Below are 26,579 nucleotides of genomic sequence, written 5' to 3' on the forward strand. Positions count from 1 at the left end.
TGGTAGCCATTACACATCACACTAGTAACTCTGGTAGCCGTTACACATCACATTGGTAACACTGGTAGCCATTACATATCACACTGGTAGCCATTACACATCACACTGGTAACACTGGTAGCCATTACACATCACACTAGTAACACTGGTTCCTATTACACATCACACTGGTAACACTGGTAGACATTACACATCGCACAGGTAGCCATTACACATCACATTGTTAACACTGGTAGCCATTACACATCACACTAGTAACACTGGTAGCCATTACACATCACACTGGTAGCCATTACACATCACACTGGTAACACTGGTAGCCATTACACATCACACTGGTAGCCATTACACATCACACTAGTAACACTGGTAGCCATTACACATCACATTGGTCACACTGGTTGCCATTACACATCACACTGGTAGCCATTACACATCACACTAGTAACACTGGTAGCCATTACACATCACACTGGTAGCCATTACACATCACACTAGTAACTCTGGTAGCCGTTACACATCACATTGGTAACACTGGTAGCCATTACATATCACACTGGTAGCCATTACACATCGCACTGGTAACACTGGTAGCCATTACACATCACACTAGTAACACTGGTACCTATTACACATCACACTGGTAACACTGGTAGACATTACACATCACACAGGTAGCCATTACACATCACATTGTTAACACTGGTAGCCATTACACATCACACTAGTAACACTGGTAGCCGTTACAGATCACACTAGTAACTCTGGTAGCCATTACACATCACACTGATAGCCATTACACATTACATTGGTAACACTGGTAGCCATTACACATCACACTGGTAACACTGGTAGCCATTGCACATCACACTGGTAACACTGATAGCCATTACACATCACACTGGTAACACTGGTAGCAATTACACATCACATTGGTAACACTGGTAGCCATTACACATCACACTGGTAACACTGGTAGCCATTACACATCACATTGGTAGCCATTACACGTCACATTGGTAATACTGGTAGCCATTACACATCACACTGGTAGCCATTGCACATCACATTGGTAACTCTGGTAGCCATTACACATCACACTGGTAGCCATTACACATCACACTAGTAACTCTGGTAGCCATTACACATCACACTGGTAGCCATTACACATCACATTGGTAACACTGGTAGCCATTACACATCACATTGGTAACACTGGTAGCAATTACACATCACACTGGTAGCCATTACACATCACACTAGTAACTCTGGTAGCCGTTACACATCACATTGGTAACACTGGTAGCCATTACATATCACACTGGTAGCCATTACACATCGCACTGGTAACACTGGTAGCCATTACACATCACACTAGTAACACTGGTACCTATTACACATCACACTGGTAACACTGGTAGACATTACACATCGCACAGGTAGCCATTACACATCACATTGTTAACACTGGTAGCCATTACACATCACACTAGTAACACTGGTAGCCATTACACATCACACTGGTAGCCATTACACATCACACTGGTAACACTGGTAGCCATTACACATCACATTGGTCACACTGGTTGCCATTACACATCACACTAGTAACTCTGGTAGCCATTACACATCACACTGGTAGCCATTACACATCACACTGGTAACACTGGTAGCCATTACACATCACACTAGTAACTCTGGTAGCCATTACACATCACACTGGTAGCCATTACACATCACACTGGTAACACTGGTAGCCATTACACATCACATTGGTCACACTGGTTGCCATTACACATCACACTGGTAGCCATTACACATCACATTGGTAACACTGGTAGCCATTACACATCACACTGGTAACACTGGTAGCCATGACACATCACATTGGTAACACTGGTAGCCATTACACATCACACTGGTAGCCATTACACATCACACTAGTAACTCTGGTAGCCGTTACACATCACATTGGTAACACTGGTAGCCATTACATATCACACTGGTAGCCATTACACATCGCACTGGTAACACTGGTAGCCATTACACATCACACTAGTAACACTGGTACCTATTACACATCACACTGGTAACACTGGTAGACATTACATATCACACTGGTAGCCATTACACATCACATTGTTAACACTGGTAGCCATTACACATCACACTAGTAACACTGGTAGCCGTTACACATCACACTAGTAACTCTGGTAGCCATTACACATCACACTGATAGCCATTACACATTACATTGGTAACACTGGTAGCCATTACACATCACACTGGTAACACTGGTAGCCATTGCACATCACATTGGTAACACTGGTAGCCATTACACATCACACTGGTAACACTGGTAGCCATTACACATCACATTGGTAACACTGTTAGCCATTACACATCACACTGGTAACACTGGTAGCCATTACACATCACATTGGTAGCCATTACACGTCACATTGGTAATACTGGTAGCCATTACACATCACACTGGTAGCCATTGCACATCACATTGGTAACTCTGGTAGCCATTACACATCACACTGGTAGCCATTACACATCACATTGGTAACACTGGTAGCAATTACACATCACACTGGTAACACTGGTAGCCATTACACATCACATTGGTAACACTGTTAGCCATTACACATCACACTGGTAACACTGGTAGCCATTACACATCACATTGGTAGCCATTACACGTCACATTGGTAATACTGGTAGCCATTACACATCACACTGGTAGCCATTGCACATCACATTGGTAACTCTGGTAGCCATTACACATCACACTGGTAGCCATTACACATCACATTGGTAACACTGGTAGCCATTACACATCACACTAGTAACTCTGGTAGCCGTTACACATCACATTGGTAACACTGGTAGCCATTACATATCACACTGGTAGCCATTACACATCGCACTGGTAACACTGGTAGCCATTACACATCACACTAGTAACACTGGTACCTATTACACATCACACTGGTAACACTGGTAGACATTACACATCACACAGGTAGCCATTACACATCACATTGTTAACACTGGTAGCCATTACACATCACACTAGTAACACTGGTAGCCGTTACACATCACATTGGTAACACTGGTAGCCATTACATATTACACTGGTAGCCATTACACATCGCACTGGTAACACTGGTAGCCATTACACATCACACTAGTAACACTGGTACCTATTACACATCACACTGGTAACACTGGTAGACATTACACATCACACAGGTAGCCATTACACGTCACATTGGTAACACTGGTAGCCATTACACATCACACTGGTAGCCATTACACATCACACTGGTAACACTGGTAGCCATTACACATCACATTGGTCACACTGGTTGCCATTACACATCACACTGGTAGCCATTGCACATCACACTAGTAACTCTGGTAGCCATTACACATCACACTGGTAGCCATTACACATCACATTGGTAACACTGGTAGCCATTACACATCACACTGGTAACACTGGTAGCCATTACACATCACATTGGTAACACTGGTAGCCATTACACATCACACTGGTAGCCATTACACATCACACTAGTAACTCTGGTAGCCGTTACACATCACATTGGTAACACTGGTAGCCATTACACATCACACTGGTAGCCATTACACATCACATTGGTAACACTGGTAGCCATTACACATCACATTGGTCACACTGGTTGCCATTACACATCACACTGGTAGCCATTACACATCACACTGGTAGCAATTACACATCACACTAGTAACACTGGTAGCCATTACACATCACATTGGTCACACTGTTTGCCATTACACATCACACTGGTAGCCATTACACATCACACTAGTAACACTGGTAGCCATTACACATCACACTGGTAGCCATTACACATCACACTAGTAACTCTGGTAGCCGTTACACATCACATTGGTAACACTGGTAGCCATTACATATCACACTGGTAGCCATTACACATCGCACTGGTAACACTGGTAGCCATTACACATCACACTAGTAACACTGGTACCTATTACACATCACACTGGTAACACTGGTAGCCGTTACACATCACACTAGTAACTCTGGTAGCCATTACACATCACACTGATAGCCATTAGATATCACATTGTTAACACTGGTAGCCATTACACATCACACTAGTAACACTGGTAGCCGTTACACATCACACTAGTAACTCTGGTAGCCATTACACATCACACTGATAGCCATTACACATTACATTGGTAACACTGGTAGCCATTACACATCACACTGGTAACACTGGTAGCCATTGCACATCACACTGGTAACACTGGTAGCCATTACACATCACACTGGTAACACTGGTAGCCATTACACATCACATTGGTAACACTGGTAGCCATTACACATCACACTGGTAACACTGGTAGCCATTACACATCACATTGGTAGCCATTACACGTCACATTGGTAATACTGGTAGCCATTACACATCACACTGGTAGCCATTGCACATCACATTGGTAACTCTGGTAGCCATTACACATCACACTGGTAGCCATTACACATCACACTAGTAACTCTGGTAGCCATTACACATCACACTGGTAGCCATTACACATCACATTGGTAACACTGGTAGCCATTACACATCACACTGGTAGCCATTACACATCACACTAGTAACTCTGGTAGCCATTACACATCACACTGGTAGCCATTACACATCACATTGGTAACACTGGTAGCCATTACACATCACACTGGTAGCCATTACACATCACACTAGTAACTCTGGTAGCCGTTACACATCACATTGGTAACACTGGTAGCCATTACACATCACATTGATAACACTGGTAGCAATTACACATCACACTGGTAGCCATTACACATCACACTAGTAACTCTGGTAGCCGTTACACATCACATTGGTAACACTGGTAGCCATTACATATCACACTGGTAGCCATTACACATCGCACTGGTAACACTGGTACCTATTACACATCACACTGGTAACACTGGTAGACATTACACATCGCACTGGTAGCCATTACACATCACACTGGCAACACTGGTAGCCATTACACATCACATTGGTCACACTGGTTGCCATTACACATCACACTGGTAGCCATTACATATCACACTAGTAACTCTGGTAGCCATTACACATCACACTGGTAGCCATTACACATCACACTGGTAACACTGGTAGCCATTACACATCACATTGGTCACACTGGTTGCCATTACACATCACACTGGTAGCCATTACACATCACATTGGTAACACTGGTAGCCATTACACATCACACTGGTAACACTGGTAGCCATTACACATCACATTGGTAACACTGGTAGCCATTACACATCACACTAGTAACTCTGGTAGCCGTTACACATCACATTGGTAACACTGGTAGCCATTACATATCACACTGGTAGCCATTACACATCACACTGGTAACACTGGTAGCCATTACACATCACACTGGTAACACTGGTACCTATTACACATCACACTGGTAACACTGGTAGACATTACACATCACACTGGTAGCCATTACACATCACATTGTTAACACTGGTAGCCATTACACATCACACTAGTAACACTGGTAGCCGTTACACATCACACTAGTAACTCTGGTAGCCATTACACATCACACTGATAGCCATTACACATTACATTGGTAACACTGGTAGCCATTACACATCACACTGGTAACACTGGTAGCCATTGCACATCACACTGGTAACACTGGTAGCCATTACACATCACACTGGTAACACTGGTAGCCATTACACATCACATTGGTAACACTGTTAGCCATTACACATCACACTGGTAACACTGGTAGCCATTACACATCACATTGGTAGCCATTACACGTCACATTGGTAATACTGGTAGCCATTACACATCACACTGGTAGCCTTTGCACATCACATTGGTAACTCTGGTAGCCATTACACATCACACTGGTAGCCATTACACATCACATTGGTAACACTGGTAGCCATTACACATCACACTAGTAACTCTGGTAGCCGTTACACATCACATTGGTAACACTGGTAGCCATTACATATCACACTGGTAGCCATTACACATCGCACTGGTAACACTGGTAGCCATTACACATCACACTGGTAGCCATTACACATCACATTGGTAACACTGGTAGCCATTACACATCACACTGGTAGCCATTACACATCACACTAGTAACTCTGGTAGCCGTTACACATCACATTGGTAACACTGGTAGCCATTACACATCACACTGGTAACACTGGTAGCCATTACACATCACACTGGTAACACTGGTAGCCATTACACATCACACTGGTAGCCATTACACATCGCACTGGTAACACTGGTAGCCATTACACATCACACTAGTAACACTGGTACCTATTACACATCACACTGGTAACACTGGTAGACATTACACATCACACAGGTAGCCATTACACATCACATTGTTAACACTGGTAGCCGTTACACATCACACTAGTAACTCTGGTAGCCATTACACATCACACTGATAGCCATTACACATTACATTGGTAACACTGGTAGCCATTACACATCACACTGGTAACACTGGTAGCCATTGCACATCACACTGGTAACACTGGTAGCCATTACACATCACACTGGTAACACTGGTAGCCATTACACATCACATTGGTAACACTGGTAGCCATTACACATCACACTGGTAACACTGGTAGCCATTACACATCACACTGGTAGCCATTACACGTCACATTGGTAATACTGGTAGCCATTACACATCACACTGGTAGCCATTGCACATCACATTGGTAACATTGGTAGTCATTACACATCACACTGGTAGCCATTACACATCACACTAGTAACTCTGGTAGCCGTTACACATCACATTGGTAACACTGGTAGCCATTACACATCACATTGGTAACACTGGTAGCCATTACATATCACACTGGTAAGACTGGTAGCCATTACACATCACACTGGTAGCAATTGCACATCACACTGGTAGCCATTACAGATCTAACTGGTAGCCATTACACATCTAACTGGTAGCCATTGCACATCACACTGGTAGCCATTACACATCACACTGGTAACACTGGTAGCCATTACACATCACACTGGTAGCCATTACACATCACACTGGTAAGACTGGTAGCCATTACACATCACAGTGGTAGCCATTACACATCACACTGGTAACGATGGTAACCATTACATATCACATTGGTAACACTGGTAGCCATTACATATCACACTGGTAAGACTGGTAGCCATTACACATCACACTGGTAGCAATTGCACATCACACTGGTAGCCATTACAGATCTAACTGGTAGCCATTACACATCTAACTGGTAGCCATTGCACATCATACTGGTAGCCATTACACATCACACTGGTAACACTGGTAGCCATTACACATCACACTGGTAGCCATTACACATCACACTGGTAAGACTGGTAGCCATTACACATCACACTGGTAGCCATTACACATCACACTGGTAACACTGGTAGCCATTACTCATCGCACTGGTAACACTGGTAGCCATTACACATCACATTAGTAACACTGGTAGCCATTACACATCACACTGGTAGCCATTACACATCACACTGGTAACACTGGTAGCCATTACACATCGCACTGGTAACACTGGTAGCCATTACACATCACTCTGGTAACTCCCCTTCATGTAATATAAGTTCTGTAGATAGATTGCCATGCAGATCAGTGTCCAGGCCATAGCCTGTAAGGCTCATTTATATATAAGAAAAACGTGGATTGTTGTGGAGGCAGATTCTTGGGGAGATCTATGTCCGGCTCATAGATCTTAACCGCTCATTTACATATTAAGAAAAATGTGGATTTCTCTGGAATAAGGCATCGGATCACAGATATCACGGTATCATTGTGTTCAGCTTCCTCTGACCCGCATGCCCATATAGACTGCTTAGGAAGGTTGACAGATTCCCTTTAAAATCATACTGCTATTCAGTATCATGGTGGGCAGAGTTTTGGACGCATTCTGTAAGACGCACCACATGCAATACTAAGGGGTTTATCTGGGGACACTGACCAATGCAAGTAAATGTGATCGTTCACATGAACATTTTTACATATGGACCGATGGTCTGAGTGTAAAAAAATTAACATATCGCCCCATGTGCTACTTTTACTTTGATCATTTTTTTTGGATGAGATTCATCCATTATGAGTCAATGGGTCACATGCGGGTTACCATCCATATGTTATGCGTGTATCACATATCCATTACCATTATTAACATAGAAAACTGTATTTGACCTCTTATTCATTAAATTGCTTGCGTAAAAACTGTGTGCCGTACGGATGTAAAAAACGGACATATGGATAACACACGGAGCGTAAAAAAAAGGGACACACGGTTGCATAAATGCATGTGGATGAAAAACCATCTGTTTTTTTTTCTGGATGAAAAATGATCAATTTTGTATACGCTTGTCTTTCCGGCTAGCAAGCAGCAGATCAGCCTAAAAACTTTTTCAATCAGCCGGCGAACCTGTAGCTGGACATACATCTCCCCTGCAGTGGTCTCTGTACTATTGCATCTGTAGTGGCCATCTACAGAAGACATGGGTCCTTCAGAATATGCAGCGGCTCTTTGCCCTGGCCCTTAAAGGGGATCCAGACCTGCTCTGGATCCACTCTAAGGGCCAGGGCAAAAAGCCGCTCTATGACATTTATATGAAATTTAGTAAAGAAGTTTTGTAATGTAGAGATTTTTTTTTTAGCCATAAACTGAACAGTCTATATACCCCAATATAAGTTAAGATCAGATCGACCGAATAGTAAAGTTATGTTAGAAGTATTTGTTGCCTTGGAAAATATAAAGTAAGGCGCACATAGTAAAGGGAGGGTTTTTCTGATTAATCTCTGCCATATGACCAGGCTTGGACTGGCCCACAACAGAACAGGAGAATCCTCCGGTGGGCCCCCACCCTCTTATATGCCTTAGTAAGATCATTCCAAGACAACATCACAAGTCTGACGTCCTATGCGTATCCAGACTCGTAGGTTTTCATGAAATACAATGAGTCCGTGCCAGTCTCTGCCAGCAGTTATTTCTCATGTCCCTGCGCGCGCTCTCATAGTTGCTGTGCGCTCACCTGCTCATTTACATCATGCAACTCAGGACTGGTTCACTGTCAAGGGACGGAGTCACAGCAAAAGCATGACAAATGGCTGCCTGCAGAGACCGGCAAGCTGGAATTTTCGGCAGGTATTTTGGGAAAAGTGCTCCCCTGTAATATAAAATAAAGCCATTTTGAAGTAGAATAATACAGATGTTTAGCAGAACCGAGATACGTCTCTACTTACAATCACCTTTCTGCCTCTGCTGTTCACCGCTCCTCTAACTCTGTCCGCTTTCTTCCAGCGCTGCAAAAATTAATAGGTTCAGACATTTTACTCTATAAATTAGTACACCCCGTGATGTAACGACACGTAGATTCCCTGATAACGTCCCCTTATCTCCTGGTGGGAAAATGGAGGGGCTGGACATTGCATGCAACAATATAGGAACGAGCGGGTCATTGAGGCCATCTTGGCTAATTTGTTACGCTAAAAAAGTTCTTGTGGCTAAAATTTTCTGCAGCCCGCATTCGAAAAGTTTAGTGGATATGGATGCAATCATGGGGGAACTCATAATAAGGCCTCATTCACATGTGTGCCATGTATGTGTCGTATCTGTTTTTTTCATGGATTCAACACGTACCAAATATTATCTATGGTGCTATTCAGATGTCTGTGCAAAACACAAGGAGACATGTCAATTTTTCCGGCAACATGGATGACAAGGGCCAATACAAGTCTATGGGTCTGTGAAAAACACATGGATGGCATCTGTATACAGTCCGTGTGCTCTCCGTATTTAACATTGCAATGTATAGGCGAAGCTGTAGAATTTATTTATTTCTTTATCCATCCGTGAAAAACACTGATGAGACCGGTACCATTTTTTCACGGACGTGTGAATGAGGCCTGAGAGGAATTTTTTTAAGTCAGTTTTGCTATGCCATTATTTGCACAAAACGTTGCAGGATATTTGATAAATCTGGCACTAGAACTTTTTGCCGAATTTTTAAAAAGTCACAATTTATAAATTTGGCTTAAAGGGAACCTGTTAAGGAAGAGTCAGACAGCCATATAACCCGGATGAGGATTGCAACCCAATGCTCGGACTGGCCATCGTCTCTCTCGACAGCTGCATAGAAATCCATCTTAAAGTAAATGGGGCAGAGCTGCAATACCAGACATAAACTGCAGACAGGTGTGGTGCTGTTCCAATTATTTAGAAAATCTCTGGATATCTACTATGGAGTTACATATGCAGCAATTTACTAATATACTGTACTTCTGTTATCATAGTCACTGGTAAAAGACACAGGGACCTTAAGGGAATCTGTCAGCTAGATTTCACACCCCATATTATCTATATGCACGTGTAGCTTTTTTAAAGACAAGTCCAGTTATAACTTTACATGGCCAGTCCATTGCTCTGTTACTCGGAAATCTGCATATGTATTTATATGTAAATGAGGCTGAAGAGCTATGGTAGATCGGAAGCCTCTGTCACTCCAGCTCTATTTCTCGCCCAGCGCTGCCTCCTGCTTGACTGAAGTCTCACAGCACAGGGGCTGTCAGTCAAGCAGGTGGTCATTTGCTCTGGTCCATCGATAGGGAAAGTTGGGTGGTTGTGCCCCAAAGTAGACTATGGCGGCTATTTTTTTGAAAGCACAAACATCAGCAGAATGCTTTAAAAAGGGGGTGTCATGACAACTATGTATTTGCCAGGTATCATTAAAGGGATACTCCCATCTCCAATCCCTATATCTATCCCTATATCTAGTAGGTGTAATAATAATAATATTAGCAAATACATCCAATTAGAAATGCAGTATAGTTCTTCTGATTCGCTATGTCTCTTTCCCCATGTGCAGGGCATTGCAGGACTTTCAGGTATCCATGGTTACGACCACTGATATAGTGACAGTTAGTTAGCTAGTTGCTAGTGGTCGTAACCATGGATACTAAAGGTCCTGCAATGCCTGCACATGAGGAAAGAGACATAGCGAATCAGAAAAACTATACTACATTTCTAATTGGAGGTATTTGCTAATAGTATTAGTATTATTATTACATCTAATACATATTGGGATATGATCTAATAAGGCATCAAGCAATGATGTCCAACGTTGATCAGAAGCAGCACTACAAGAGAGCTCTCTACAGATACTGATCTTCACAAGCTATATGAGAAGAGACAACATTTTATTCCTGCCGTATGAAGCTGCATTGTAGTCTGTACTTGGTCATGGAGTCCGCCTTCTTCATTACAATGAATGACAGTTCTTCTCATGTCCTCCCAGCTCTCATGTTCCACAGGTAAATGGTAAACTCCTCCCTTCCGAAACTTAGACCGTCCCCACTGACTCCATACCGTATAGGAGACCAACAAGGCTGCAACAAGCAGAAGAATTTTAGATTTTGATTTGTTGGGTGAGACATGAAAGCACATTATGTAATATTTAGACTCAAGAAAAGTGCCGGCGGAGTTTTGTGGGCCGTCAGATATGTCATGGGGACACAATACGTTCATAACAGTGAGGGGCAGGTGCTATGATCTCCAGTGATCGCTAGAATAAAGAGGCTGCAGGAGTCATGTCACCTACTGTGACCGCTCGTAGACACGGGGCATTAGAATGTAGCTAAGACGGTTAAAGGGAATCTGTCAGTAGGATCAACCCTGCTAAGCTGTCTACATGTGCATGTAGGTAAGAAAAAATTTAATAAAATGATACCTTGATATCTGCAATCCAATGTTTTATTCCAGAGAAATCCACATTTTTCTTAATATGTAAATGAGCTGTAAGGTCTATGGGCCGGACATAGATCTCACTAAAAAATCTCCCTCCAGAGCTTATATTAAAAGAAAAGGGGCGTTACCAATGTGAGACATGTAATGACTGACAGTCATTTAAAATAAGCTGTGTATGCAGATTCTCAGGGAGATCTATGTCCGGCCCAAAGATCTTAACAGCTCATTTGCATAAAAAAATGTGAACTTCTCTGAAAACAAGACATCGCTTCGCAGATATCAAGGTATCATTTTATTCAGCTTCTTATGACCTACATGCCCATGTAGACGGCTAAGGAGGATTGATCCTACTGACAGATTCCCTTTAAAGCCAGTGGGGGATGATGCAACTAGAATGACTAATCCAAGAGGTGGGTCCCTCTCGGATTCTCCCCGCCCCGCTCCCTTTGACTGACAGGTCTCTCTCTGTACACACACATAGGGGGCAGTTTGCCAAGGGGAGTGGGATAAGGAGAAGTCAACATAGTCATCTCATCCCCTGACGGTTTATAAAAGCATGTCTTCTGTGACACGCAACAATGTTTCAGGATAAGACATAAACGGCTGCGATAACAGAGCCAAACTCCTATTAATGCTGCTCGTGGGCACAATCATTTTTTTATTTTTATATTTTATTAGCTTGAAAGACAATTTTTTTTTCAACATAGTCATAATGGGTGGCAGGAAGAATTGTAATTTTTAAGCACACCATTTTAGGATATATATATATAATGTGCTGAAAAAAAGTGTGGTTATTTCAGGAAGGGGGAGGGGGTAGGAATGGAAGAATAGCAGCAATTCTACAAATATTTACGTCGTTCACCATGTGGGATAAATGACGTGTGACCTTTATTCTTTGTGATTATTGTTATACCTACATTCCTAGAGTTTGTTTTCTTGCTTTACTACTCTTTAAGTCCTTGTCATCACAGCTCCGTACATGTCTGACAAGTTTTCTGCACCCAATAAACCCAATATTTACTGAGTACATGGATATATTCACGTTTTTAGAGTCTTTATGGTGCTGTACTTTATAGCTTTAGATAATAAACTGGAATTAAGAAGTTCTCTTTAATAACAAAAACTTGTGAAAAAGAGGAAAATGATTGATATCTCACCGATGAAGATCAGAAGACACATACTGATGGCTAGGATGGATCCTGAGCTCAGACCAATGGCTTTCCCTGTCCTGGTCAAAGTGCTCTCACAGCTCCTTCCCTTGTAGCCATTCTTGCATTGGCAGACAAATTTATAATGGGATCGCACTACGCAAGTGCCTCTATTTCGGCAGCTCCATCTTGTGCATGGTGATGGATGACACTGCTTCTGTCCTGTTACATTGTTCATCACTTCAACCTTATCTGCTGGACATCTGGACAACAAGACGTCAACTCATCAAATCATATTACCTAAATACTACGTGATACTTCAACTGATTCCCATCACAAAAATACTAGGTGTGCATTAAAGGGCATCTGTCAGCTTGTACATACAGTGCAATCTGATAGTGCCATGTTACGGAGCAGGAGGAGCTGAGCAGGCTGATATATAGTTTTTGGGGAAAAGACCATATATAGTTTTTATGAGAAAATTCCTGCTCTTTCTGGGCACTTAGGTCCAGTTTTAGTTAAGGATTGACAGATATGGTAAGTCTACACGCACACTTACAATGGGAGAACTGTCAGTCACTGATTAGGACCGCCCACTGAACCTAAGTGCGCAGAAAGAGCAGGAATCTCATTTCAGAAAATACGTTATACTGAATGTCCTCCTACAAAGTTTTGTATATATACTGTATATATTGTAGGAAAGCTAGGGTTAAATCCAAGCATTACAGGCCCTAATTAGGTGCACCGGGATAGCTATGACTAGAACCAGACCATGTGTTCACTGGTCAGTCAGCTGGGGAAGCTGAGCAGAGTGGATTTGTGTTGGAGCTTGAGAGAGACAAGTAAGAATCTCTCTGAAAAGAGACTGCACAAGCTGTGTGCACCAAACTGCAAGTATCACTGGTTACTGGATGATAGCTGTTTTGTGTTACCGAACTGCGACTAGCTCAGCCGTGTCTGAGTAACCAGGGTCTGTATGGTTTAGTTAGTGCCTGCTACAAGGCTAGGGATTTTATGTTTATGGTTTTGTTTTTGGCACTGTGCAACCAGTTGAAATAAACATTATTCTGTTTTTGATATAAAAACTCTGTGGCTTTTTGTTGCAAGCGGTTCCCCGTCTGCGTTAACCCCTGCAATATTATATATATATATATATATATATGTATATATATATATATATATATATATATATATATATATATATGTCCGCTCAGCTCCTCCTGCTCTATAACATGCTGCTTGCAGATTTCTCTGCATTCCCAAGCTGTCAGATGACAAGATGTTGTAAAGCAGCAAATCTACAAATATATGTTGTCTCCCCTTGGATGTAAGACAGTATACGTCTCTTTAGATGTGGAATTATATGCTGGTGGTCCATGTCTATATGAACATTAGAAGCTTCTCCAATTTTCACCCAATTTCCATTCACCTAGGTTCTTGTCATGAAGACAACCAGCACATGAACATGATAGAAGTGGGCTTCCCTTATGGGACCACCTTTTAAACCTGTCTCTTCTACTAGAGCACATGGACATGATAGAAGTGGGTTTCTTTTATGGGACCACCTTCTAAACTACAGCACAGTGGGTGAATTCATGGGCAGCCATAAAATGACTGCTAAGGTGGAACGTAATACATGAAATTGCTTCCCCAGTGATTATCTGGTGGTCGGGAATTAGACAAGTTAGACTGGTGGCGATTAGCTGATCACAGGGTCCAGCAAATGTTTACAAAGATGTTTTCCTAGTTCGAAAACCCCTTTAAGTGGCATAATTCTGATTGGACAAAGAATGGATAGCATTACATGTGTCCTCACTGAATTCATACAATGTCATATAGAGACACCCTTTTACGTGGCCGGTGGAGAGTGGGCCTAGTTCAGGTTGGCACCCTCCCTTCCCTCCACCAACATTATGAACATGCACAGGTTGTCCTTTCTCCCTAAAACTGAAAGGTCAGCAGGCATGGGGTGAGAGAGTAGGCATATTAGTATATGGTGAATTCATGAAAAGGAAACCTACAAGAATACTGGTTCAACTGACTATTAACACCTGTCCTCCTGGGAATTTTTTATTTTTGTGCTCTTCAATGACACCATTCACTTTATTAAATTATGTACTAAAAATGGGAATAATGGTAAAAAGCAATGTTACCAATGTATTTTTTGTGTTTGTTTTACAGTAAAAATGACCTGTCAAAACGATTCTTTGGGCCTGTATGATTACCGTAATACTAAACTTGTATAATTATTATATTTTAGTGGTTAAAAAAATTCTGACCTTTGTAAAGAAAAAAATTGGTTGTGTTGCTATTTTCTGAGACAAGTATCTTTTTTTTATCCATCAATGGAGCTGGGCTCAGTAAATACACCCCACCCAACATAGTATGCACTATTATGCAAAAAATCTGGAAGGGCTGAAGATACTTTGCCGATACCCAACCTGACGATCTTGGGCCCTTAGTCATTGTGCCTCATTATGTTCTTCTTCTCTTAGATAGAACCAGAAGGCTTTGGTGCCCTATAGTTACAGCATTTTGCATGCAACGTACCTGCATTCATACTTTCTCCATAAGTCTATGCAGTTGAGATGAGACTGACAAGGTTGGTTCCTACAAACCTCTGAGTGGCAGCCATTGTTTATCCCCTCGGTACTGACCACCATACTGTGCTCATTTCCCTCTCCGCCTATTGGCAGCAGGAGCCCATTAATCCGCACGTCTCGTAGACATCCTGTAGACAAATGTGAAACAGATCTGTTCTCCAATAATGAATGTATAGATGTTACTATTGTTGCTTTGGTGTCTAGCAGTGAAATATTGTATTACTGGATCTATAAAAGAAGTCCACTTTTTTTATCTAGCTTAAGTCTCATCCAGAAGCCCATATTTCACCGATATAACATGTACTCATATCCATTATAGTCTTTGTGGTTGTTCACATGTTTGTGTTTTTTTTTGCAGACTAAGTGTTCGTAAAAAAAAATAAATGGAAGCCCATCTAATTTCAATCTGACCATAGTGGCCTAAAGATCAAAAACCAGCTGGAAGAGTGTACATGCTGTTAGGTGTAAAAAAAAAAAAGTGTAGATCCACAGTAGAGTATACAGTGTAAGCTGGCTGTTAGACACCTAGTGGTTGGGAGATAAACTTGGAGCTTTTACACTTATAGGACTAAAAGGGGTTAATCGGCCATGACAGATTGATTGTGAGCAGCTGATGAGTTGGAAGAGACAGCTGCTCACCATATCTCCACCCGTGGGGGTGTTCACTTTGTAAATTGAGAGCTGTTTGTCTCACACATGTCTGTTTGTATGGAGGTGTGCAGATCTCCTGGACTGAGTGCCTTTGCTAAAGGACTAAGAAGCTGGACTCTAAGCCAGGTGGGCTAACCAGCACTATTGTAGGGACTTGTTGCTTTATGTTTAATTTTATGCCGGACAAAGGCTGTATTTGAGTTTCCTGTGATGTGGTTTATGAGGACTGAAATAAACCAGCCAGACTTTAAATAGAAACGGTTCTTGTGATACCTCAGATCACTTCCAAGTGAGTAGCATTGCTACAGTAGACATATTATAATACCCACAACCTGGAATAAAACAGTGAATAGATACAAGGCAGTAAGTAAATACATAGTAGTAATACATGTAAAAAAAACATTGGGTACTTAGTTGACCCTTTTTTTGATTAAGAAAGCATAAAAACCATCTCACCGCGACAAGGTGTACCCAGTCCAGATGGTCTCTAACTCTAGAATCTCACCTCGCTATGTGCCAGCAGGCCTCAAAATAGACGAGGGGCAGAGCAGGACCTGGACGTGGCCGTTTTACACCTGTCCATAGAAAACTAAATAGGCATGATGCACAGCCCAAAAGAATGAATGTCAACTAAGTACAAAAAAAGTTTTTTTTTACATGTATTACTGCAAATTATTTACTTACTGTTCATTATTTTTAGCCTAGGTTGTGTTGGTCTGTTAGTGGCCACAGTGTGAATATGCACCTACACATTACACTTATACGAACAGGTGTGCCGGACCATTTTTCGGATTTGCTTATACCCACTACCATTCTCAGGGACGACCCTCACCTTGAAAATCATTCTCTGTTTGCTGGGGAGAGCTGTTTCCTAGCACAACGTGGGAGGGATCAACATTGAACAGCTTGTTTTTCCCGACGGTTGACGTCACTTCTCGGACACCGCCGCCTCTTTCAATGCGTAAGGTGAAGGTATTGTCATAACGCTCCAGGCTCACAAGCGTCCATTGCCCATGGTCTATCCGGATGTCGGACAGTCTGATGACAAGGTTTCGTTCTCCAAAGTTAAAACGAACAGCAAAATAGCCCTCAACAACCTGCAAGATATTGAAAACTCAGGCAGCTCCATTTAGTATGCTGCCTGCACATACCGTATTTTTAAGGCTGTGTTCACATACAGCAGTCACAGTGCGGCTTTTAACCACAACAGCCCTGTACCGCTGCGGTCTTTTAACTGTTGAACTGATTACATATCACACTCTTAATAGTTGATAATGGCTACCGGAAAATGACACCCTGAGATCTGAGGGACCCATGGCTCTCACCTCCAACCGCAGAAAAGAAGATTTGTCTTTTGACACCAGATGAAGAACAGTAGAGGAAACCACCCGTGTACGAACCAGAAGTTGTATGCGCGTAGTGTGGGGGCTCAGAGGATGATGTATCACAAAATGGGCCCAGCTTCCTCTTTCAAAGCTCCATTCCTGCAGAGCTGTAATCAGGACATCAAATCAAGAATATTCTGTATTTATGATCGAATATTATTGAATTTATGTCCATAATTTCTTTACCCAAGTCACAGTGTTCTCCAAAAAATCCTGGATGACAGTCACACTTTGCTGAGCTCCATTCGCTTATGCAGAACCCATGACCTCCACAAGGGGGCGATCCAGTAATACTGCACTGGTCATCCATTGTAGAGCAGCCTGCAGCGCTGTGTACTGAATCCACAGGCTGCTCCAAGTCGTAGACCTTAGGAAAGAGACACAATGAAACTATATGCTACAGAGTAAATATCCAAGAAACATTCTTTAAATATGCCGATGACTCAAGGTAGTTATTGCTGGTCTACCCCCGGCTGTCTGCTTCATCTTACCTTGCTATCAACCTGCAGATTCCTGATGCAACCAGTAAAAGCTTTAAAAAGTAAGGAAGGATGAACACCAGATGGAAAGAGTTTTACTCCGCCAAGTTGTAGGGGCTGATAAACATTAAGGAACCTGGATAGACCGGAAGACAAAAAAGAAAAAAATACTCAATGATGTATACTTCTTAGAAGACATCAAATGTCTTCTATATACTGGGGAGAAGTTACTAAGGCAGGTGTCTTAAACAAATTGAGTTTTAAAAAGTTATCACCTATCCATCTCATATTGGATATCCCCATAGATCTGAAGAACAGGGCAAACGTGCGCTCCGCAACTCCATTCTCTGTAGGACTGCCACGGGTAGCCAGCGATAGCCCAGTATTGGAGGAGATTCCTGGCTTTGGACCCACAGCAATCAGCAAGTTATTGCCTATCCTATCTATGGAAGGGTGATAAGTTTAAAGAATAAATAAACACTTAAAAGGGTTGTCCGGCTTTGGAGTACAAGTCTGCAGTCACGGTATGTGACTGCAGATTTGCAGATCCTTTTAGTGTACAGTACCCACTGTGAGGATTCTCCAGTGCTGAGACGTGACTGCAAATACGCATTTTGCTTACTTCTGGCCACATTCCAACTAGACGTGTTGGACACTTACATTGAGTGAGGCTGCACACGTCTAGTCGGCATGTGACTGCATGTATGGAAATCACATTCTTGCGGTCACGCACATGCTGCTCCCAGCTCTAGTGTGTGACTGCAGACTTGAGTGACTTCAGACTTGTACCCTAGGCAGGACAACCCCTTTAAAGACTTTTTTTAAAACTAGAAATGTAATTTAGATACTTTTTGTAAAGGGATAATTACCCCATTTTGCTGCCTTCATGGAGAAAATAGGTTCTAAAGTTTGCTTTATCAAGCACATAGATCCATACTCCATATCTAGAGTACGGATCTCCTAAATATGAGTGCAGGGGAGCAGAGACTTCGTAGTGCGCGCGAAGTCTCTTTGTATACAGCAGTCACAGTGAGAGGAGAGCAGGAGCAGGGCCCACACAGCGCTCTCTCTTTTTCTATATACCCTCTTGTATAGAAGAGAACACACCACAGTTGCGCTTGTCACCAGGCCACAGACTGCATGTCTGCTTTCCCTATGAATGCTTCGAGACCCTCACTTCTGCACAGTGCCCCCGCTCGCTAGACAGTTGAATCCGTACTCCGCTCAAGCAGGGGCTGTGAGCTTCTGTCTCCTAACACTTCTCATCGTGATTGAGCGATCGGAGGGGGTCTCAGAACCTGGACTCCCACCAATTTATGGTACAGGCATTTAAAGTGCCGATATATATATATACCGGTATATATATATATATATATATATATATATATATAATGTAATATAACAATTAAACATTTAGTTGCTCTTTAAAACATGATAAACCGCTTTAAACAGCAGAAGCAGCGCAGTAGGATCTGACAAACTGATACATTTGATGCATCTTGGGCTGTAACAAAGACTAAAACCTATGGCAGCTGCGAGCTGGAGTGACGTGGATTTCCACAATAATTTCTGGCATAGATTAAAGTGTAAAGTAGATAAGTGCAAAGCGTAGCATACATTTAGAAGAAAAAAAATTTGCAATTTTCTTTTGCAAAACAAGCTTATATTAAAATTTGCTACTTTCTGCCAGAAAACTGTCTTGATAAATTCCTCCCACTGTTCCTATATATCCCACAGAATTGTAGTGGGGTCTGAGCAGAACACTTACACTGACGAGATTACAGTTACTAATTTTTTTGTCTCTTATTGAAATATCAAAGATCAAAATGCAGCACATTGGTAAACTGAATCTGTGGCTATACGGGTCCCAGTTGTACAACCTTAGGTCTCCTTCACACGTCAGTGTGTCTGGTACGTGTGGTGACAGTTCTCACAAGTACTGGAGACACTTACACGCAAAGACCCATTTAAATCTATGGGTCTGCACATATGTTGTCCGTGTGCCGTGTGCCTGTGTGCAAAACACGTTAACATGTCCGTTTTTTGCCGGCAGCGTGGTCCGCAATACGTCCCGCACACGTGCTCACTGATGACATCAGTGTGACACGTCCCAGCGCCTGGGAAAAAGCAGTACAGTTAGTGCTGTTCCCAGGCGCCTGGTGCTGAATCCAGCTCTCATCATTGTCGCCTGGTGTCCCTTAGATCAGCGCGACCAGGCGACAATGATGACGTTGGAGTCAGCACCCGCTCTGTGTGTATAGCGTGTATTAAATAAATAAATAATTTAAAAAAAATGGCGTGGGGTCCCCCTTCCTTTTCCTAACCAGCTAAGGGAAAGCCTGCAGCTGGGGGCTGGTGTTAATAGAACGCAGCTGCAGTGACGAGCGGTGATGTCATTAAGGTTGCCGCCGATCATATGCAGCAGTTCTCAAGCTCAGCTCAGTGTGTTCTGGCTGGTGTGGTGAGCGGTCGCATTACTGATGTGACTGCTCACCAAACCATCTGGATCGTTGTAGGACATCAGCATTATGTATTATCAGCGGACAGGTGAGGATTACTTTGATTTTTGATTTTGATTTTTTGGTGGGAGGGTTATTGTGAGGGAGTGTGCTTTTCAATTAAAAGACTTTTCTCTGCGTGTCTCTTTATTACTTTTGATGATGGAGTAAGTAATGGGGGTGTCTGATAGACACCTTTCCATTACTAACCCCTGGGCTTGATGTCAGCAGACATAAGATAGCTGACATCAACCCCAAAACTATTACCTCACTTGCCACCACACCAAGGCAAGTGGTAAGAGCCGAGGCTAAGCGCCAGATTTGACTCATTCTAATGGATGCGCCATTTCTGGCGCGGCTGAGGGCTGATGTTTTTAGTCTGGGAGGGGGACAATATCCATGGCCCCTTCCCAGCCTATTAATATCAGCCCGCAGCTGGTTGTTTAGCCTTTGCTGGTTAGCAATAATAGGGGGACCACACATCATTTTTTTACTAACCATTAAAGGCTAAGCAAACAGCTGTGAGCTGTTCTTAATAGGCTGGGAATGTTTATGGCTATTGGCCCCTTCCCAGAATATTAACACCAGCTCCCAGCTGTCGGCTTTCTCTCGGCTTGTTAGGAAAATGAAGGGGGACCCCATCTCATTTTTTTATTATTATTTATTTAATACGCGCTATACACACAGTAGGTGCTGAGGCCAACTCTCATCATTGTTGCCTAGTCACGCTGATCACAGGGAGACCATGCGATAATGATGAGAGCTCGATTCAGCACTCGGCGGCTGGGAACAGCGCTAACTGTACTGCTTTTTCCCAGGCGCCGGTATGTGTCACACTGATGTCATCCATGTGTCATCAGTGTGCACATGTGCGAGACGTATTGCGGACCGTGCTGCCGGCAAAAAAAGGACATGCGAATGTGTTTTGCACACGGACACACGGTCCGTGGAAACACACTGACATATGTGCAGACCCATAGATTTGAATGGGTCTATGACTCTATGTGTATAAGTGTCTCCAGTACGTGTGAGAACTGTCACCACACGTACCGGACACACTGATGTATGAAGGAGGCCTCACAGTGTACCTGATGCATATACCACTCTAGAATATGCTTACCTATGTAACCATGGGCTCCCAGCCTTAGTGGTCCCCGATACAGCGTTTGGTGCAGATCATTGTCCATTAATTCTCACGTACCCAGTGTTGTGTGACTACCGAAAGCTTATCTGCCTCAAAATGCAATGGAAATCCTTAGTTCAGTAAGAAGGCTATCTAATTTATAACCACCTCTTTTTTCCGGGGGTCTCTCCAGAAACTTCACACCATGAGCGATCCCCAGGTGTTCCGGGAAGGTCACCAGCTCCAGCCACCGATGCTTCATCTGAACAGTGATCGAGGATCATCTTCACTTTCTAACACAATACACAAGGTTGACAATTAGATCATCTTATCAAGATATAAAGAATCATTGGGTGTAGCCCTGACATTACTTCGATGGCTCCTGGTATAGACTGTGGAGAAAATTCATCATCCATTTCACTGTTGATGGTATTAACTAAATAACTGGAACTAAATAAATTGAACATTTGTACTCATTTTTATCTACAATACATAGTGTACCTTCTTTGAAAAATACTTTGCATTATTCATGTACAGCCCCTAAGTGAAGCTTTCCATTCATAACTCCTGTTATAATTGTCTGCCATGTTAGAGATATAGTGAAGCTGCAGCCTGGTCACTGTCTCTATAACACTGCAGGCTGACATTACGCCGGACGCCTTTCACTTTCCCTCTCTTCCTTTTCACTCAGCAGTTTTGCGTCCTTGAATTAGTGTTGAGGCTGCTGTAATCACAGAACTTTAGTAACTAGCTGCTAGTTACTAAAGTTCTGTGATTACAGCAGCTTCAACACTATTTCCAAGCATATTGCTTGTAACTTCCTGGTTGGTAAGATATTCAAGTCTATAGCTGGCCATACATATTAGATAGATGTCGTCTGTGCTATCATTCGGCAAACAGTTGCCTCTCCCGACTCCCCCATAGGAACACTCTAATTTAGAGAGACAGAGAGCACCATAAGGGCAGAGACACACTGCCATATTTCTTGTGCAAGGATCGCATCATAAACCTCGTACTAGCCGGCACCTCTCCTGACCTGACCTTGACAGCTGCATAGAAATCCATCATGCTGTCACGCTCAGGTCAGGAGAGGTGCCGGTCTGAACGGACTGTTCAGTGCGATGAGATCCTCGCACGAGTTATACGGCAGTCTGTCTCTGCCCTTACCAGAAGTATCTGACAACGGCTTATCTCCATGCTGAACAAAGGACCAGGTTGCTGGAATTCAGTTGCCTGATCCTTTTGTTCTGCGTGGGGATAAGCTGCATGTCATGGAGATAAGTCGCTGCCAGATATGTCCCCCTATATAATCTTGGGGAGGCCTCCATACACATATGATGGTCAGCCAATCCCATCAAATTGGCAGGTTTATCTTTTTATCTGCTCCAACAGCTGATATTAGCAGGTAAGAAGGAAAAGCAAACAATTTTTCATCTGTATTGTCACCTGTATGCAATCCATATGTCTGTTTTTTACATCTTTGTGCCGTCTGTATGTCCGTTTTTTACATCCATGTTCTATCTGTATGTTTGTTTTTACATCCTTGTACCATCCATATGTCCGTTTTTTACATCCCTGTGCCATTCGTATGTCCGGTTTTTCCATCCATGTGCCGTCCGTATGTCCATTTTTTCCATCCATGTTCTATCTGTATGTCCATGTTTTACATCCATGTGTCATCCGTATGTCCGTGTTTTACATCCATGTGCCATCGGTTTGTCTGTGTTTTATATCCATGTGCCATCTGTATGTCTGTTTTTAACATCCATGTGCCATCTGTATGTTCATTTTCTAGATCTGTGTGCCATCTGAATGCAGGGCTGCCATCAGGGCATTACTGCCCTTACTGCTATGTGGAGCCCCCCTCTTGTGCTTCTGCTCACCGGGCCTCAGGGTATAATAAAATGCTGTGTGCCGACGCTGGGAGCTTTCCCGGGGCTCCACGGCCGTTAAGCCTGAATGGCGGCGCAGCTCCCTCCGCCTTTTCTGGAAGTCCGGTGACGGCGTGTACGCGATGACGTCATCATGTACGCGTGCCACTGGCCATTGCCAGGACAACAGAAGCGGATTAATTAAATGGGTGAGGGGGGCAGGACTGCTAATAATGAAGTGATGGGGTGACGGGGGACAGCAAATGATGAAGTGAGGGGGGGCGGGGGACTGCAAATGATGAAGTGAGGGTAGACTGCAAGAGATGAAGTGAGGTGGGAGATGGGGGACTGCAAATGATGAAGTGAGGGGAGAACGGGGGACTGCAAATGGTGAAGTGAGGGGGGAAAGGGAAATTGAAATTTAAGAAGTGACAGGGGGACGGGAGACAGCAAATAATGAAGTGAGGGGACGGACGGGTAGACATTCCTCACATGTACTAAAGCTGTCAAACAGTTGCAAATCATGCACACGGGAGCGATTCAAGCATATCACCGAGCAGCTGTAAATACTCGGAGCTCGGCCCGAGCATACTCGGCGAAAGGGTTAACAGAACATACTCGCCAAACACTAATAATAACTAATTAGATATTAATGGTCGTTGCATATCTGTATTCAGCTGTGTAGTGTAGAAGTTGAGGAATGTTCTCTGGAAGTGGTGTTCTAGATAAATGTGTGTTATTTTATGAAGAGACAAGTCCTGGCTGAAAGAAATGATGGTGGTCTGTGCCAGATGAAGAAGAAAAGCGAAGATGAAGGACTTCAACTGGTGACATCACCGGCGAGCCAGTGTGTTACCTGTACACTTACACTGTATACAATGTACAGAGCTCCCATGTATAATGTCACTGGTGATCCATGTATTACCTGTACACTGACACTATATACAGAGCTCCTGTGTATAATATCAGCAATGATCACTGTATTATCTGTACACTGACACTACAGTATATACAGAACTCCTGAGTATAATGTCACTGGTGATCCCTGTATTACCTGTACACTGGCACTATATACCGAGCTTCTGTGTATAATGACACTGGTGATCACTGTATTACCTGTACACTATACACTATATGCAGAGCTCATGTTTGTGTCTCTGATGATCCCTGTATTATCTGTACACTATACAATACATACAGAGCTCTTGTGTATTATGTCACTGGTGATTCCTGTATTACCTGTATACAATACACTATAAAAAGAGCTCATGTGTATAATGTCACTGGTGATCACTGTATTACCTGTACACTGACACTGTATACAGAGCTCCTGTGTATAATGTTACTGGTGATCCCTGTATTACCTGTAAACTGACACTATATACAGAGCTTATGTGTATAATGTCACCAGTGATCACTGTATTACCAGTACACTATACACTATGTACAGAGCTCCTGTGTATAATGTCACCAGTGATCACTGTATTATCTGTACACTGACACTATATACAGAGCTCCCGTGTATATCGTCACTGGTGATCACTGTATTATCTGTACACTGACATTATATACAGAGCTTCTGTGCATAATGGGACTTAGTATTGTGTTACTATGTGGTGGTAATATATGGTCTGGTCATGGTGTGGCGGTATTTCTACTTTGTATGTGGTATTTTTCAGTCACTAGGTGGTGGTAATATGTGATCTAATCATGGTGTGGCGGTATTTGTTATTTGTATGTGGTATTATTCAGTCGCTATGTGGTGGTAATATGTGGTCTGGTCATGGTGTGACACTATTTCTCATTTGTATGTGGTATTATTCAGTCACTATGTGGTGGTAAGATGTGGTCCGGCCATGGTGTGACGGTATTTGTGCCTTGGATAAGTGAGTGTTTTATACCTTTCCATTACTCAGGATCTTTATGTTATGCCACTGGCGATCGGACACATTCCACTTCTTGTTGAACTTCAGGAGGAGAGATCCGGAGCCATGGTTAATAGCCAAGGAAGGGGATCCATGTTGAAGCTCTGTATGAAATACACAGATGCATGCTTGTATAGACTGGGACCGAAAATAAGAGCTGTCCATTATTATCTCCACCAAACAGCCAAGGTCTCAGTGTATTGTTTCGCCTCCTCAATTAGCATCCTCCACAGTTCTCGCTTGCCCAGAGGAAGTGCTGCCTGAACTGAATCCCCAGTCCTGCACGTTCACACTGACACTGCAGGAGCCCAAGGAGTGCGTACACACACAGTATCAGTGTGGGCCGGGCATGCTCTCATCTCTCTCTCCAGGCAGCGCTCCCTCTGGGCAAGCGAGAACTGTCAATTAAGCTAAGGGGAAGTGCGGAGGATGCTAATTGAGGAGGCAAAACAATGCACTGAGACCTTGGCTGCGCAAATGGTGCACCGAGGAACCCTTATTCGCGTATGTTATAAAACAATTTTCAGGTAAAACTAAAGTAGTGAAATCTGTACTGCAGGGAGGATTTTAGAAGGGCTAAGTCTCTTATACGTCTACATAAGTGGTTTAATTTGAGTTTTTGGGGTGACAGAATCCCTTTAATTTGTTTTAAATAGTCTTCATAATTGGAAAGTATCACTGTCCTGTGTGGTGCATGTTGAAATACAACCACAAATGACCAGGCAATGTCCTCCATGTTTAGTTGAATGTTCATTACAAGCAAGGAATAAATTGACATAAGTACTGAGAAGTTCAGTGACCTCCAGTAAAACTGAGGAACTATAGCAATGCAGGGGCATACCTCTCAAAGCAGCAGACCACACAGCCACTATGAGGTCCATAAGCTGGGGGGCCTGGTGCCAAGCAACATCTTACCCTCCACTTCTGCTAGGCATTCCAAATTCAAGAGTATCTGCAGATCAGTGCATTGGGGGAACGGGGCAAGGTGAGTATTTTTTTA

General features: G+C 42.9%; 1 protein-coding gene across 1 annotated transcript in view; it reads right to left on the minus strand.

The window, feature by feature from the left end:
- Nucleotides 1-26,579, minus strand: part of LOC141264712 (neural-cadherin-like) — a 158,038-nt gene that overhangs the window by 66,109 nt on the left and 65,350 nt on the right. The window contains exons 24-33 of the mRNA XM_073676979.1: nucleotides 25,556-25,683; nucleotides 21,952-22,076; nucleotides 18,175-18,298; nucleotides 17,870-18,050; nucleotides 17,624-17,790; nucleotides 17,131-17,395; nucleotides 15,595-15,775; nucleotides 13,054-13,307; nucleotides 11,387-11,538; nucleotides 9,397-9,456 (exon numbers count right to left, since the gene is read on the minus strand). Of these exons, the coding sequence (XP_073533080.1) occupies nucleotides 9,397-9,456; nucleotides 11,387-11,538; nucleotides 13,054-13,307; nucleotides 15,595-15,775; nucleotides 17,131-17,395; nucleotides 17,624-17,790; nucleotides 17,870-18,050; nucleotides 18,175-18,298; nucleotides 21,952-22,076; nucleotides 25,556-25,683 (1,637 nt within the window). The remainder of the gene's footprint in view (nucleotides 1-9,396; nucleotides 9,457-11,386; nucleotides 11,539-13,053; nucleotides 13,308-15,594; nucleotides 15,776-17,130; nucleotides 17,396-17,623; nucleotides 17,791-17,869; nucleotides 18,051-18,174; nucleotides 18,299-21,951; nucleotides 22,077-25,555; nucleotides 25,684-26,579) is intronic.

The sequence above is a fragment of the Phyllobates terribilis genome, unplaced genomic scaffold (genome assembly GCF_046119375.1).
Source record: "Phyllobates terribilis strain yellow unplaced genomic scaffold, ASM4611937v1 Scaffold_4__5_contigs__length_816908805, whole genome shotgun sequence".
Taxonomy (NCBI): Eukaryota; Metazoa; Chordata; class Amphibia; order Anura; family Dendrobatidae; genus Phyllobates; species Phyllobates terribilis.